The sequence below is a fragment of the Symphalangus syndactylus genome, chromosome 3, assembly GCF_028878055.3.
Source record: "Symphalangus syndactylus isolate Jambi chromosome 3, NHGRI_mSymSyn1-v2.1_pri, whole genome shotgun sequence".
NCBI classification, from domain to species: domain Eukaryota; kingdom Metazoa; phylum Chordata; class Mammalia; order Primates; family Hylobatidae; genus Symphalangus; species Symphalangus syndactylus.
In genome coordinates this window covers 146,125,467-146,143,171 of record NC_072425.2, presented here as the reverse complement: position 1 = coordinate 146,143,171, position 17,705 = coordinate 146,125,467, and the positions used below count along the sequence as shown (strand labels likewise).

Here is a 17,705-nt window from a genome sequence, read left to right as displayed (position 1 = left end):
GCAAATATTCCAAAATCTGAAAAAATCTGAAATCCAAAACTCTTCTGGTCTCTGTGTCATTTCGAATAAGGGCTATTCATCCTGTACTTGAAGGTAGTCAGTTTTAAACAGGAAAACCATCTTTTCACTTGATAGAGTTAGATAGCTATGCTTCATGTGTAAGTAGAGGAAAGACAAGGATAAAAATGTTCATTCTGCGTCCAGGTCCACCACTCCAGGACTGATGGGCTGTGACAACATTCACAGGTAAAATCTAGTTTTGTACTTTGTGTTGGGAATGCTGCTTCTGGTTAGAAGCTGGCTGTTCACAGTTTTCCATAACATTTGCCGAAAATAACAGTGTTTCTATGGACATTGATTTGGGTCAAAATTAGGAGATAACGGTGATGCTTTTTTTATTTTTGGTTTTGATCTGTACACCAAATGTAGTACTCATCTGATTCAGTGTATTTTTAAGAGGATTTGTGTGGATGTGTGGCTCATGTGCATGTGCTTACTAAATATTTTTGCTTGCATGAGCTCTTAAATCCATCGTATTTTCCCTTAAACTTAGTAATTCTTACTGTTTCACTCTCTTGTTTCTTATTTATTTCATGTGTTTCAGGTTACCCTTCACTAAAGGTCACTTTCCGAAGATGGCTGAATGTGCGCATTTCCATTATGAGAATGTTGAGTTCGGCAGCATACAGGTATATTGAGATATTTCTTACATCTGGAGTTAAGATTTACACATCTACCTTTATATCTACATGCTTATCTATGTATCTGTAATAGATGACACTTTGAAGTAGTTTTTTTTTAAATTGATGTCTTATTGGTTGAGGTAAAATCTTTCTTCTCTTCTGTTGACAAATACTTGATGTCACGTTGACATATAAAAGTAACCATCACACTAACATGTATCAGTTAAGGAAAATCAGTCCTGTCCTCCTCCGTTTTCCTATATCATGTCCATATGTCCATGGCTTTGTGTAGTGACTTTCTATTCTGAAATTATGTAACCTTGTCTTAATTAATTGTTCTGAGCTTTGATACTTGGTAGATTAAAGTGTTCTCACTTTATTCTTCTTTTTCAGAAATGTTTTTACTGTTACTGCCTTTGCATTCACATACAAATTATTGAATCTAACTTGACATCAAGCTACATACTTTGCTCTTATTATATCATTGGCAGCGTGATGTCCTTTGTACATTATATGTGTACTAATGTGAAAAAACTATTAAAAACTTAAAAAATAGCCAGATTGTGGTTATTTAAAAAATTATATTTCTGCAGGGGAACAAAAGCCACTCTTTACATTGTCTTTCAAAATAGGCTAATAGAAAAAAAAGTCTTGATTTCTACACACAACATGGAGAGGTAGTCCACTTCCTGTCCTTGCCCTAACCACCGTTTCTCCAGAAGAAAACTCCTGAGACATGATTGATTTGTGTCAGTGTGCTACTTTTTGTAATTTTATTTCATAAACAAGTGAGATGAATTTGATCTATAGGATTTATGAAAATGAAGGACATTTCTATTTCAAATAAATTGACAGTTTAAAATAGCACTAGAGATTTATAATGCTGTGACATCAAACAAAGGATATTTTGTTCCATTAGTGTGTATATCCTTGAGATTGCAGTTAACATGATAAATTTTTAGGTCAGGAAGAGCTGATTAAGAAAACAGTAATGAGTACATTTTTCATTTTGTGACTGTTAAGCATTTGATATATCTGTTTGACTGATTTAGTTTACTCTGCTTGCAATCAGGTAAATTATTTTCTACTTAATTTATTTTGCTTTTTTTTTTTTTAATCTTTACAAGGGTGAATGAGCTCTTTTGGGAGCAGTAAACATTGTGAGGAGTTTTAGCAAAGTGAAAAGAAATAGGAGGCTAGAGATCTAAGAACAGTCCAAAGAATATTTAAATGTTAACATTATATGAAAGGAAATCTCTAAAGCATCTGATTTAAAATAAAAACAAAACTGTTAATGGTAAACATTGTATAATGAAATAGAAAAAGCACTGGCCTTAGTTCACAAACATAGATTCTAATTTTCTTTTTGCTTCTTAGGAAATTTATGACCTTGGGCAAGTAGCTTGGCCTCTTTGGTTTTATTTCCTTTATGAGGTGAATGAGGTTGTGCTAAATAGTATCATAGTTCTAAGCTTTTATTATTTTGTATTCAAAGAGTTTATGATAGCTGCATTGAAGATGTGGGTAGGGAATAGACAGTTGTTACTCAGCTGCGTTAGGCTCTCCTGAGATTTTGTTAAATGCCTGTTATTAGAGTCCAGTCCTCTTAATTGGAGGACTGTGTCTAATTTTTATGGGGAGAACACATTAGGTAGACTTTCTACCAATGAACAGACCTGTAATCTTCATTTTAGAGGGTCACACCATGTTTCACTTTCCCCATTGCACTTACTTCAACCCTGTAAAATTCCATTACTCAGGCAGAAGAGGGAAAAAAGATATGATACTAACTCAGTTTGTGACCCTGCATATATGAGGTGTATGAGTGAGATGTTTCAGGATTGTATTGATTGACCAGGAGGCCTGGAGTATGGAAGATAAGGGTGATTCAAAGGAAACCAGCCCAGCTGCACCTTGCTGGTCCACACCAGAATCTTCTTTCTGTGTCAATGGTGCTCTATTTGGCACAGCTCTTCTGTTTTGTCCTGCCTCTGTTCTGTGTCTTTGGAGACTGGCCTCTACATACCACACCTACCAGTTTTGCTTGCCTTCTGCTTCTGGATGAATTCTACCCATGTCAGATACTGTCAGGAGGAAAACATTAGTTTTCATTAACTAAGTTGTGTAGCAAAAGAACTATAATAGCATCCTGGCTTGACTTACATGCTTATGTTTTTTATCTTGGGTTGCTGTTGTCTCTTTGGCTAGTATAAGGTTTTACATTTTGATAGACTGATTGAACGCCATTTAAAGAAAAACAAAAGCAATAATATTTACCTCTAAACAATCCTACGTTCTATCTGCTACAAGCAGTTAAAGTTCCTATGTCTCAGTTCTTATTCTTTATCATTTTATAAATATCTTGCTTTTTACATAGGTAAATATTAGCACATTTGATTCTAAACATGTTTATGGAAAATGAATCCTTTATTTTCAATATAAGGCTGGAATATGTTCTGAAGAGAAAACAAGTAAGAAAACTTAGTAAAATGTATCAATAATAGATCATCAATTGTATGCTGGGCAGCTCTAGTATAAACCAGTAGGTTGTTCATACTGTCAGTTGGCCAACTTGGTTGTTGCTTTTTAATATGTACCAATTCTGGGACATTCTGTAGTGACATACCTTCTCTTTTTCACTCTGATCTTAGAAATTTCTCTTAGATTTACAGATTTATTGTCTTTATATTTATAGCTCTTTCTTCTCTTCAGACCCTGAAAGTTTATAATTGCAGTTGGCCATCATATCCTGGTATGACAGAGATGTTAACGTCTTCTACGTTTTAAAAATCCAGACAAAATAATCTTTAACTTTCTGGCTTTTAGTTCTGGAATGAAATAGTTATTTTTAATCTTATATGTTAGAAATTTCAATGATCAATTTTATTTAGTCTGAAAGACACAGTTTCTTAAAAAACAATTTAGACATAAGTCAGTACTTTTACTGGGTCAGTACTGTCATTACCATATAATGATATGTAATGTACAAAGGACAATTTTATGATCTCTCCTTTGAATTCCAGCCTTGTATATCCAGCTGACTTCTCTGCATCTTCACTTGGATGCCTAATAATATCTCAATCATTGCAGCGTGCCCAGAACAGTCTTTCAGACCTGCTCTTTCTGCTGACTTCCCATCTTGGTAAATAGCAACTCTATCCTTTCAGTTCCTGAGGCCAGCCAAGAACCGTGGAGCATCTTGGGCATCTCTCTTTCTGTCAGTCCTCACATCCAGTCCATCAGCAGATTTTTTGGCTCCATCTTTCAAATAAATCCAGGATCTAACCATGTCCACCTGCTTCTCTGCTATCACCTTACACTAAAGCATTGTCTTTTGGGGAGGATTATCTCAATAGCCTTCTATATTTGGCACAGCAGCAAGAATGATTCTTTTCAAATGTAAGTCCAATCATGTCACTTTTTAAAAACTCTCCAGTTAGTTTTCATCTTATTCAGAGTAAAAGCCAGATTTCTGAAACTTTTCTACAAGGACTTGCAGAATGTACCCTTACCTTTCTGACCTCGTCTTTCTTCTCTTCCCCTCAGACAGGGTGATCCAGCCACAGTGGCCTCTTTGTTTTCTGCCAGTATGCGCACCCCCTTCTCAGGGCCTTGGTACTTTTTGTTTCCTTTATTTAAAATGCTCTTCTAGGAGAGCCACACACCTTGCTGCCTCCTCTTTTAAAAGTACTTGTTCCAGTGCTATCTACCCAGACTGCACCTTCCTTAAATAAGATGGCAACCGTAGTCACCAGCGTTCCTCATCTCCCTCTCTTTGTTTTATTTTCCTCCATACCACTTAACACCATTCAGCATGCTAAATATTTTATTATTTATTTTCTTCCCCTCAACATCTAGAACAGTGGTTGACACATAAAAACTACTCAATAAATATTTGTTTAGTGAATAATGGATGAATGAGATGAATGGATGAATGAGTTTATATTTGAAGAAGAGATACAATTGGTTTTTAAAATGCTGTTTTACTATTTTGTTTTTATTAATCATTTTAAATTTGTTCTTATATGATAAGAATATATATTCCTTATGAGTGTTTATTTATTATAAAACAAATTATGTAACCATCCTGTTTAAGTCTCAGTTTGGTACCTTCAGTTGTAATGTGTGGTATAGGAGAGATAATATGCTGAGGAGAAAGGTGCTGGTGTGGTGTAGAATGGGTATGACCAGCTGGTGCAGTTAGCCTTGGTCTTGCTTTCCTTATCTTCACACTGAAAAGGAAGTACGGTCCCTAGATACCCTAGAATACTAGGTGACAGCTAATGTTCCTTCAAGGTAAGAAATTGTAGATGAACTATGAGTTCTGACTGAAGTTGTGATAAGGTGAAGAGGAACAGAGATATAACAGCATAGGGGAGGAGAGGTTGTACCATGCCATGTTCTTATTTTAGTCTACTTCCATGGAGCTTGAATAAGCTATTAATATCTGTAAAAATTAGTACAGATAATTGCTCATGTCATAGAAGTAGCTTGTTGAAACATCTTTATATTCCTGAGACACATTATGCTGAGTTATATATATATTTAAAAATAAATTCCTTTTTTACACTCTACTAAGATTTTATAATTTCTGCATCAATATTTATTGGTGAAGTTAACCTGTGTGCTATACTTGTCCCACTATCTTAAGTCTAGGGAATTTCTGATCCCCTATCCCATTCTCCACCCCTTTTAAATAAATGCACTGGAATAGTTTGTGTAAATGAGAATTACCTGTTCTTTGAAGGGTTAGTAGAATTTTCCTGTTAAAACCTTTTGAAACTGGTTCCCAATTGGGGACTTAATCTTTACCATTTTTACTTACCATTTCAACTTATGATTTGATTATTGCTCTTTAGGTTCTTTTGTATCTCCTTAGATCGATTTTTATCATTTATATTCTCTTAAAAATTGTTCATTTAATGTAGCTTTTTTAATTCATGGGTTATAAGTTGTACACAAGATATTATTAAATCTTGGTCTTGTCAAGGAACCAGCTTATGGTTTTACTGATCAACCAAATTTTTTTTTCTTTATTTTTCATACTGATAATTTCTAAGCATAACTTTCCTTTTGTTTCTTGAATTGAAAGTTCAGTTTTTCTTATATTTTTTTTTTTCTAGAAAAGAGTTGAGAATAATGTGTATTGCCTACTAGGATTTGCCTCTCAAAAACTAGCTTTGTCATAAACCAACTTTGTCAAATATTATTATTACACTACATATACTACTTAATCTCTCCTTTAGAGAAATAGAATGCAACAGGTATTGTTAATGATTCATTTGTTTTTAGATATTAATTTTTAATAAGTGCGTTTAAGTTTGGATATTTTCCTGTGATAGTACTTTGGCCAAATTCTACAGGTTTTGATTTATAACTGTCTTATGTTTAGTTTAGAGAAATTTAAATTTCAAAAAAAGGATAAACAATTACTAGAAGGGGCTTTTTGTTTTAAGTAAAGCCACATGTAGTTTAAAATTCTGCAGATTTATTGTTACTGCACTTATTTACCCTGTTGTATTATTCTGCAGTCCAAAAACAAAGATTAATTCACATTTCACAAAATATTTTTCAGTAAGAAGGGGGGGAAAAAAATCTCTTGTAACATGCAAAGAAACGACCGGTGTATTGGGCCTAATCAGTTTGTGGCAGCTCTGTTCCTGCTGTGCTTTGTGTTGTACCGCCATCTAGTGTGTAGGGTGGTAAAAGGATATGTTTGATTTATATTTTCTTTATCATTTGGTTATCTGAAGTTATCACTTGATGTGTTTCTTTTTATCCAATTTCATAGAAAACATTAAGTTAAATTAACTTGAGTGGTAGAGTTCAGGTTTTTGTATAAATAAGGAATGGGAAAAGTATGAATTTAATATCTGTGTCTTGAGCTTTCTGTATGCAAGCTGCTTGCAAGGGGCTTGAAAATGCTGTCGTGGCTTTCTGTCATTACATGCATTTCTGCCTTGATGCTGGGAATGCGGAAAAAAGTAGTAAAGTTTGACCTGAGTGTAGGAATATTGAGGGGTAATAATACAAAACATTTTAAAAGCCTGAAGTTTCATTTAAAAAGTAGTAATCAGATTTATATAAAAATACAAGCCAATATTTATTGACTGTTTTGTCTGAGCCAGGCATTATATCAAATACTGTTTCCACATTGTCTCAATTATGCTCCACAACAATTTCAGGTACAGAAGTTTAGGTAAAAAGAGTTTAAGAACTTAAGTTCTTAAACTGTTTTGGGGACTATATTTGAATCAGGGCGGTCTGACACTAGAGCCATTCTGCATGTTCTTTTGTACTGCTAGAAAAGAATAGACTGACTCAACTAATATTTTAACAAAAAGGAATAAATGATGGTTCTGGAATATCTCGCATCTTTAATGTAGTCGAAGGTTAAAAAGTATGATACATAATATTGCAGTGTAACCTTAAGTAATTTCCAGTGTGATCTTAAGTAAATTCTTAATGTCTCTGGTCATCAGTTTCCTCATTTGTAAAATAGAAATAAATGTATCTATTCTAACTATATCATAAAGTATTATGGGAATTAAGTGACATAATAATTGTGTAGTACATTTTAAAGGGGTTTACAGAAAGGCAAAAGTTCTAGGGAAACACGTAGGTAAAGTCAAATAATCGTCTTTAAGATGTGGAAAGTCATATTTGTCCCGATGACCCAAGGACAGTGTTGTCAGGATTGAGGCAGTGGATACTGACTTTACCTGAGCACTTCCTATCAGTTAAGCTTTCATCATTAATAAAAATAAATTAATGAAAAGGTTATCTCTCCCCATTTTGTTAAGACACTTGCAGTTTGAAAAATTAACTTGTACATATTTTCAGTTTAAAAAAATCTTATACAGAAGTACTGTTACTACATGTGTAATCATTTGAAATAAAAGCCATGCTAATTTTATTCTCACCCTGGCCACAAAGTTTAGTTTTCCTCAAAAGAAATAAAAATCTTAGCCTTACTTTTCTGCATGTTCTGCAGTATACTCCCTCTTATACAAGGAAATCATTGTCCTTTCAGGGGAGGATTTGAAATGAAATGTTCAGATAGTGAGTTATCAGTTCCACTGTCATCTAAGTACTGGATTTTCACTGTATCTCATTTGAGATTATTCAATCCAAGAATTAGATGTGTAAAAGTGGTTGGACTGTGAAAAAATATATCTATAGTGGAGTCAGCTATAATTTACAGGCAGTTTACTTATAGTATTGTTGAGTCTGAAACTGTGAAGAGTCTGAGATGTTTTCCTACTAGTAAGCTAATGAGTTGGCTTGCCACAATTACAGACACACTACACATTCTCACTCTTTTTCTCTTTCTCTGTCTCTCTGTATCCTCCCTTTTCCCCAGCAGAAACATGAAGTCTCTGGACCAGAAATCAAGCCCTTGTTTACTTGAAAAGTAACTTATGTTGGTTCCCTAGGCCCTAGTTCTCCATAAAGTGATGTGGTGACAAGCAGAGATATCCTGTGTTTACAAGTGGGATTTGGTACCACAAGAGAACTCTGCACTTATGAAACTTGAAGCTTATACAGGATAGCTGGTATTCTTGCCCATTCTCCTTTTTCGAGATGGAGAGAGAGAGACCTTTGCTCTGGAATGTAAACAAAATCTCTGGGAAAAAGAAGCAAAGATCTATGTTTCACAAATACCCTGGAATGTAAACATGGCTTGGGGGAGAGAGAGAACTTTTATCTGTGGAGGGCTCCATCTTTAGGGTTACTGGGTTAAGTTCAGTCACTTAGCCCAGGTGCCAGTGCTCTTTGCTTAGAAAGCCCCGACCATACTGAAATGTGAAAATATGTATGAAGCAGTTTCCTGACAAGTATATGTTCTTGAGTAAGCATCAGTAAGATGAGGGCTGTGATTCTGCTGTTGTGTTATTTGGTCTCATTTTCCATGTATTCTTCATATGGTGGGCATCACAGTGAACTGATGGTGATTCTAGTGTTTAAAGATGAGCACATCCGTTACTTTATCTGATACTCAGCTGAGAAAACAGTGCTCTATTCCCATTCTGGAAAGAAAAACTGTTAGGTCTTTTAAGATGCTTGTAGGTCTCTAGCTTTTTCCTGGTAAATCTGAAGGGTAATTTTGCCTTTTATTGATTTTTGCCTTATGTGCTGGAATTAGAACTTATTTCACTTATTAACCATGTAAGATGTAATTCTACTGTAGAATTATTCTTCCTCTTGGCATCCTGAACTCAGTAGTTTTAAAGTAGTATTTTCAGTGTCAAATACTAGGAGGTTGAAGGTAGGGTGGGTGGACCACATAGTATTATACAACAGAAATCATTTTTTTTATGTCTCCACGTCTGCTACACAGGCTGTGAGGTGAAAGAAAACTTGTTTACAAACCCCATAGGTATGACACGTGAAATTGCAGCCATTATAGAACTATAAAAGATGAATAAAAGAAAAGAACTCTTTCTGTGTCCCATTTGCAATCTGTTGATTAGGCTTTGGTGAATGGTTTCTTCTGTGGGTGGGTGGTATGTTTTTACCCTGTTCTATGCTACTGATTTCCATTCTCCATATGGAGAAAGAACTTTTCTGAACATTTGAAGACTTGCTGAATAGAGTTGTATTTTTAAAGATCCTAACAACACTAATTGTAATTGGTTTCCATGGTGATGGAAAAGTGAACTCAATACAGGAAAAATAACTCCAAAGATAGATTTGGAAGAAATTTAGAAATATGGGATTTGGAAATCCTGTTTGCCATTTCTAATAGATGAAGGACTGAAATATTAAATCGAGAAGTGAAAATTATTTAAATCACTGAGTTGATGTCATAAATTTCTACAGGCAAATATAGTTCGGTCCTTCATAGTGTATAGTCTTTGTACATGTAGTTCAGGTACTGCATAAAATACATTAATATTCAGACGTGTATAGGGTGTATTAAAACCCACAGTTCTCTCAGGATAGTTTTATTGAATATCTTGTATGTGCTAGCCACCTATGTGAGTACCACTGATGAAGTAGATAATCTTTCCTCAGAGAAAACAATAATATACCAATAAGTTTAAGAGAAAAACAATGTTATAAATGTTGTAAAAGTGCTTGTAGGTATTCATTGGCGACAGAGATTATGTCATGTGACATTCAAAAGTCTTCACCTTTATTGAAGATTGAATAGAATTTGGATATGCAGAGATAGAGGTGAAGAACCCTCAGCCAAGGAAAAATAGTACAGACAAAGGTACTTGTGTTTTCATCGTTCAACTCCCGCTTATAAGTGAGACCGTCAATTACTTTCTTAGTAAGAACTGAGAAAGTATTGCAGGATTTTGAGAAGAGAGTACAATGATCAATGTGTGATGGAGATGGAGAGAGACCATTTAAAATACCATTGTAATTATCCAGATGTAAGGAGGCCTAGAACCAGGGAAGTAGCAGTGGTAAGTAGGAAAAAAGGGGATGACTGTAAGAGATAAGTTTTAGGAGACGTGAGAGATTAAAGAATCAAAGGTGAAAGATGAGACCTTGAGCCTGGAAATGTAAAAAGAGAGCATGTGTGGAAAGGAGGAGAAGTAGCAGAATCTAGGGTGATTAGGTTGGTCAGCTGGGTGAATAGCAGTACAGTTTGTTTGTTTTGTGAATTCAGGAAGAGGAGAATATGTGAGGAAAGATGAAGAATTCAGTTTTGAAACTAAGCACCATATTTCAGGGAGAAGACAATGTTTGTTTATTCATTAAATACATAGTGATCCCTACTTAAATCTCAGGTACAGTTGACCCTTGAACAACATGGGTTTGAACTATGTGAGTCCACTCATATGTGAATTTTAAAAAATAAATATATTGGAAATTTTTTTAGAGTTTTGCAGCAATTTGAAAACACTTGCAGATGAACCATGCAGCCTAGAAATTTGGAAAAAAACTAAGAAAAAGGTATGTCATGAATGCAAAATATATATATAAATACTAGTCTATTTTATAACTTACTACCATAAAATACACAAATATATCATCAAAAGTTAAAATTTATCAAGACTTACATAAACACAGACTGAACATGGTGCGATTCCTAATCAAGAGGAATGTAAACAAACATAAAGGTGCAGTATTAAATTATAACCATACAATTTAATGTAGTACATACTGTACTACTGTAATAATTTTGTAGCCACATCCTGTTGCTATCGTGAATTCAGGTGTTACAAGGATCCACTTAAAACACTGTGTGATGCTTAATCATCTCTGTATATGCATTGTGTATTGCAGTAAAAAGTGATGTCTTATGGTTCTTCCATACTTTTCATTGTATTTGGTGCAATACCATAAACTTTGAATAACACCACGAGACTCATACAAAATGCTACTAGTGGTGCTGGAAATGCTCCCAAGAAGCAGAGAAAAGTCATGACATTGTAATAAGAAGTAGAATTGCTTGTTATGAACTATAAATGAGGTCTACAGCCACATTTGCTTGCCGTTTCAGTCTGTTGTAAGGACTATTATTTTTTAAAAAAGAAAATTAATGAAGCTGTTATTGCAGCTATACCAGTAGGTGTGAACATCTTGCACTTTTTATGAAATACCTTTTTATCTCATATTGAAAATGCAGCTTTTATGTTGGTGCAGGATTGCTATAAGAAGGGCATACTTATAGACTATAATATGATTTGAGAAAAGCAGTCATTTGCTTTTGATTTGTATTTTGATCTATATTTTGACAATGTAAAAGGAAGGTGAAGAGTCTAAAGCTGGAGAATTTAATGCCATTAAAGGATGGTTTGGTAATTTTAGAAAGAGATTGGCTTTAAAAATGTCAGGGTAACAGGAGAACCTCCTTCTGTCACCCAAGAGGCAGCAAATGAGTTCCGAGATACCATTAAGAAAATCACTGAGAAGAAAGGATATCTGCATGGAAAGTTTTTAATGTACCATGAAGCAGCCAAATATTTGAATTTTTGGTGTCCCAGAAGGTGAAGAGAAAGTGAAAGGGATAGAAAACTAATTAAAAAAAAAACAAGGGAACTGAAACTTTCTAGTTTTAGCAGGAGATTTAGATATGCAGATATAGGAAGCTCAGAAATTCCCAAATAGATACAGTTCAAAAAGGCCAAGGCACATCATAGTAAAACTGACAAAAGTGAAAGACAAGAATTCTGAAAACAGCCAGAGAAAAGCATCTAGTCACTTGTAAAGGAACATCCCTCAGTTCCATCAGATTAATGGTGAATTTTTTTTTTTTTTTTTTTTTTTTTTGAGACAGAGTCTTGCTCTGTCACTTAGGCTGGAGTACAGTGGTGCAATCTTGGCTCACTGCAACCTCTGCCTCCTGGGTTCAAACAATTCTGTCTCAGCCTCCCGAGTAGCTGGGACTACAGGTGCAAGACACCATGTCTGGCTAAATTTTGTATTTTTACTAGAGACGGGGTTTCACCTTATTGATCAGGCTGGTCTTGAACTCCTGACCTCAGGTGATCCACCCGCCTCGGCCTCCTAAAGTGCTGGGATTACAGGTGTGAACCACTGTGCCCAGCCAACTAATGGTGAGTTTCTAAGCAAAACCCTTACAGGCTAAGAGAGAATGGGATGATACACTCAAAGTGTTGAAAGAAAGAAAACTGCCAGCCAAGTATACTATACTCAGTTTATTTCTCCTTCATAAATGATATGCAAGAGATAGAGGTGAAGAACCTCCTCATAAATAAAGGAGAAATACAGTCTTTCCCAGAGAGGCAAAAGCTGAGGGAATTCATTCCTGCTAGACTGTATCTCCAAGAAATGCTTAATTTAAGGGAGTCCTACACCTGGAAGCAAAAGGATGATGCCTACTGTCATGAAAACGTACAGAAGTATAAAGCCCACTGGTAGAAGAAACACAAATAAGGAAAGGAAAGGACTCAAATCTTAACCACTGCGGAAAACCACAAAACCACAATGATAAACAGAAAAAGAGAAAGAATAAAGGATATGCAAAACAATCAGAAATCAATTAATAAAATGACAGGAATAAGCCCTCACATATCAGTAACAACCTGGAATGTAAACAGATTAAATTCCTGTATATCTTCCAAAAGATATAGACTGGCTGAATGGATAAAAAACAAACACACACACAAAAAAAACCCATGATCCAACTATATGCTGCCTACAAGAAACTCATCCCACCTGTAAGACTTACATAGGCCAGGTGCAGTGGATCACTGGAAGCCAAGAGTTTGAGACCAGCCTGAGCAACAAAGTGAGACCCTGTCTCTGTGAAATTAAAAAAAAAAAATACTATCCAGGCACAGTGGTGTGCACCTGTAGTCCAAGCTACTTGGGTGGTTGAGGCAGTAGGATCACTTGAGACAAGGAGTTCGAGGCTACGGTGAGGTATGATCATGCCACTGCAGTGCAACCTGGGTGACAGAGTAAGACCCTGTTTCATAAAACAAAAACATATAGACTGAATATAAAGGGATGGAAAAAGATACACCATGCAAACAGAAACCAAAAGTGAGTAGGAGTAGCTATACTTATATCAGATAAAACATACTTTGAGTCATAAATAGTAAAAAGAGACAAAGAAGGTCATTTAATAATGATAAAGGGATCATTTATCATTATCCTCTTGTTCAGCAAGAGGATATAACAATACTAAACATACATGCATCCAGCATGTGAGAACCCAGATAAATGAAGCAAATGTTATTGCATCTAATGGGAGAAATAGACTCCAGTACAGTAATATTGGGGGATTTGAACACACTATCAGCATTAGACAGACCATCTACACAGAAAATTAACAAAAACACATTGGATTTAAACTATACATCAGACCAAATGCACCTAACAGATATTTACAAAATTTTCATCCAGTTGCTGTAGAATACACCTCATCAGCACATGGAACATTCTTCAGAATACACCATATGTTAGGACACAAAACAAGTCTCAACAAATCAAAAAGCATTGAAATCATATCTAGTATCTTCTCAGACCACAAATGGAATAAAACTATAAATCAGTAACAAGAGGAGCTTTGGAAATTGTGCAACTACTTGGAAATTAAACAGTATGCTCCTGAATGACCATTGGGTTAAGGAAGAAATTAGAGAGTAAATAAAAAGATTTTTTGAAGCAAATGAAAATGGAAACAGCATTTCAAATCTTATGGGATACATCAGAGCAATGCAATGAGAAAAGTTTATAACAATAAACACCTATATCAAAAGAAGTAGAAAGACTTCAAATAAACAATCTAATGGTGCACCTCAAGGAAGTAGAAAAGCAAGAACAAATCAAACCCAAAATGAATAGAAGGAAAGAAATAAAGATCAGGGCAGAACTAAATAAAATGGAGACTAAGAAAAATACAAATGATCAACAAAATTAAAAGTTTTTTTTTTTTTGAAAAGATAAGCAAAATTGGCAAACTACTACTTAGGTTAACCAAGAAGAAAAAGAACACCCAAATAAACAAAATTACAAATGAAAAATAGACATTGGCCAGGCATAGTGGCTCATGCCTGTAATCCCAGCTCTGTGGGAGGCCGAGGCAGACAGATCACTTTAGGCCAGGAGTTTTGAGACCAGCCTGGCCAACCTGGTGAAACCCCATCTCTACTAAAAATACAAAAATTAGCCAGGCGTAACGGCGTGTGCCATAGTCCCTGCTACATGGTAGGCTGAGATAGGAGAATCGCTTGAACCCAGGAAGCAGAAGTTGTGGTGAGCCAAGATCACGTGCTACTGCACTCCAGCGTGGGCAACAGAGTGTGACTCTGTCTCAAAAAAAGAAAGGAAAAAAAAAGAAAAATAGACATTACAATGGATGCTACAGAAATACAAAAGGTCATGAGACTGTCATGAACAACTATACAGCAAGAAGCTGGAAGACCAAGAAGAAATGGATAAATTTCTGGGCACATGCAGCCTACTAAAATTGAATCAGGAAGACTTAGAAAACCTGAACATACCAATAAGGAGTAATGAGATTGAATTAATAACAAAAAGTCTTCTAACAATGAAAGTCTCAGGAATGGATGGCTTCACTGCCGATTTCTACCAAGCTTACAAAGAACTAACATCACTCTCCTCAAACTATTTCAAGGAATTGAAGAGGAGAGAATTCTCCCTAACTCATTCTATGAGGCCAGCATTAGCATAACACCAAAATCAGAAAACTACAGATCAATATCCCTGATAAACATAGATGCAAAAATACTTAACAAAGTACTTGGAAACTGAATCGAACAGCACATCAAAAAATAAGACACTATGATCATGTGGGATTTATTTCAGGGATGCAAAGATGTTTTGACATACACAAATCAACAAACATGATACATCACATCGGCTGACTGAAAGACAAAAACCATCGTTTCCTCTCAAAGACACAGAAAAAAATTGACAGATTCAACAATCCTTCGTGATAAAAATTCTCAACAAACCAGACATAGAAGGAACATACTTCAACATAATAAAGGTCATATATGACAGACCGACACCTAACATCATACTGGATGGGGAAAAGATGAAAGCCTTTCCTCTAAGAATGGAAACAAGACAGGGATGCCCTCTTTTCCACTCCTATTCAACGTAGTATTGGAATTCATAGCCAGAGCCATCAGGCAAGAGAAAAATAAAAAAGCATCCAAATTGGAAAAGAGGAAGTTAAATTGTGCCTCTTTGCAAATATGATCTTACATTAAGAAAAACCTTAAAGACTTCACAAAAAACTTTTTGATCTGATAAATTCAGTGAATTTGCAGATACAAAATCAACATACAAAAATCAGTAATATTTCTATATAGCAGTAACGAAATAGCTGAAAATGAAAAGAAGAAGGCAATCTTATTTACAATAACTAAACAAAAAACCTAGGAATAAGTTTAATCAAGAAAGTGAAAGATTTCAACAAGTAAAACTATGTAACACTGATGAATGAAATTGAAGAGGACACAAACAAATGGAGACATCCCATGCTCATGGATTAGAAGAACTAATGTTGTTAAAATGACCATACTGTCCAAAGCAATTTATAGATTCAATACAAGGTCTATGAAAATACCAATGTCATTTTTCACATAAATAGAAAAAACAATCCTAAAATTTATATGGAACCAAAAAAGAGCCTGAATAGCCAGTGAAATCCTTAGCAAAAAGAACAATGCTGGAGACATCACACTACCTGTCTTCAAAATATGACAAGGGCATTGTAACCTGAACAGAATGGTATTGGTATAAAAACAAACATGTAGAGTAATGGAACAGAATACAAAACCCAGAAAGAAATCCATGTGTTTACAGCCAACTTTTTTTTATAAAGTTGCCAAAAATATACATTGACAAAGGACACACCCTCTTCAATAAATGTTGCTGGGAAAAGTGGATGTCCACATGTTGAAGAATGAAACTAGACCACTATCTCTCATCATATAAAACAATCAACCCAAGATGGATTCAGGACTTAAACGTAAGACCTGAATCTATAAAACTACTAGAAGAAAACAGGGGAAACACTTCTGGATATTGGTCTTGGCAAAGATTTTATGGCTAAGACCTAAGCACAGGCAACAGAAACAAAAATAGACAAATGAGACTGTATTAAACTAAGAACCTTTTGCACAGCAAGGAAACAATCGACAAGAGTCTCTGAAGAGACAACTGGTGGAGTGGGAGGAAATATTTGTAAATGATACCCCACAAGGGAGTTATACAAGGAATTCAAACAAATCAACAGCAAAAACAAAAACAAAACAAAAACAAAAACCGAAAAATAAAAAACACAAATCTCATTAAAAAGTGAGCAAAGGATAAGAATAGAGTTCTCAAAGAAGATATACAAATGGCCAACAGATACATGAAAAATACTCAATATCACTAATCATCCGGGAAATACAAATCAAAAATCACAATGAGTTATATTATCTTACTTCTGTTAGAATGGCTATTTTTTAATACAAAAAGTAGTAGATGCCAGTGAGTATGCAGAGAAAAGGGACCTCTTAAACACTGTTGTCAGGAATGTAAGTGAGTACAAGCACTATTTAAAATAGTATGGAGATTTCTCAAAAAACTACTGCATATGTATCTAAAGGAAAGTAAATCAGTGTATCGAATTGATACCCGCATTCCCATGTTTATTGCAGCACTATTTACAATAACAAAGATATGGAATCAACTCACATGTCTCTCCACAGACGAATGGTTAAAGTATAGTGTGTGTGTATATATATGCAATCGAATACTATTTGGCCACAAAAGAATGAAATTCTGTCGTTTGCAGCAACATAGATGGAACTGAAGGTCATCACGTGAAATGAAATAATCTAGCCACAGAAAGACAAATATTGCATATTCTCACATGTGGGATCTAAAAAACTTGATCTAATGGAGGTACAGAGTAGAATAACAGTCTGAGAAGGGGCAACATGATGAAGAAGTTTGATTACTGGGAAGAAACATGCAGTTAGATAGAAGGTGTAAGTTATAATGTTCAATACCAGAGTAGGATGACTATAGTTAACAACCATGTATGTATATTTTAAAGTAGCCAAAAGAGAGATCTTGAAATGTTTCCAGTACATAAAAATGGTAAATACTTAACGTGATGGAAAGCCCAAATACCCTGATTTGATAGTGATGCTTTCTGTGCTTATAACAAAATATCACATGTAACTCACAAATATGTAAAATATTATGTATCAATTTAAAAATTGTGCATTCAAAGACACTATCAAGACAGTGAAAAGAATAAGGCAAGTCATATATCTGAAGCAAATTAAATGTAGAACTGTTACAACTCAACAACAAAATATCAACAACCCACTTCACAAATCAGCAAAGGGCTTGAGCAGATATTTTTCCAAAGAAGATATGGAGGTGATCAACAAACATATGAAAATATTCTAGCCTATACATTATTGAAAGGTCATGTTGAACTCAACTAGTACTTTTGTAGAACTGCCTATTTCTCCCTTCACTTCTGTCATGTTTGCTTTATATGTTTTGGTGCTCTTTTGCTTGGTGCCTCCGTGTTTACCATTCTTACATGTTCTTGAT

General features: G+C 34.9%; 1 protein-coding gene across 6 annotated transcripts in view; it reads left to right on the top strand.

Moving 5' to 3' along the window:
- The window catches only part of ARHGAP32 (Rho GTPase activating protein 32), a 307,318-nt gene that overhangs the window by 144,653 nt on the left and 144,960 nt on the right, over positions 1-17,705 (top strand). For 5 of the 6 annotated variants that reach the window (XM_055273718.2, XM_055273719.2, XM_055273717.2 and 2 more), the window contains 2 exons: positions 205-246; positions 605-689. In XM_055273718.2, coding sequence (XP_055129693.1) covers positions 205-246; positions 605-689 — 127 coding nt within the window. The remainder of the gene's footprint in view (positions 1-204; positions 247-604; positions 690-17,705) is intronic. The other variant, XM_055273713.2, reaches the window with a different exon arrangement.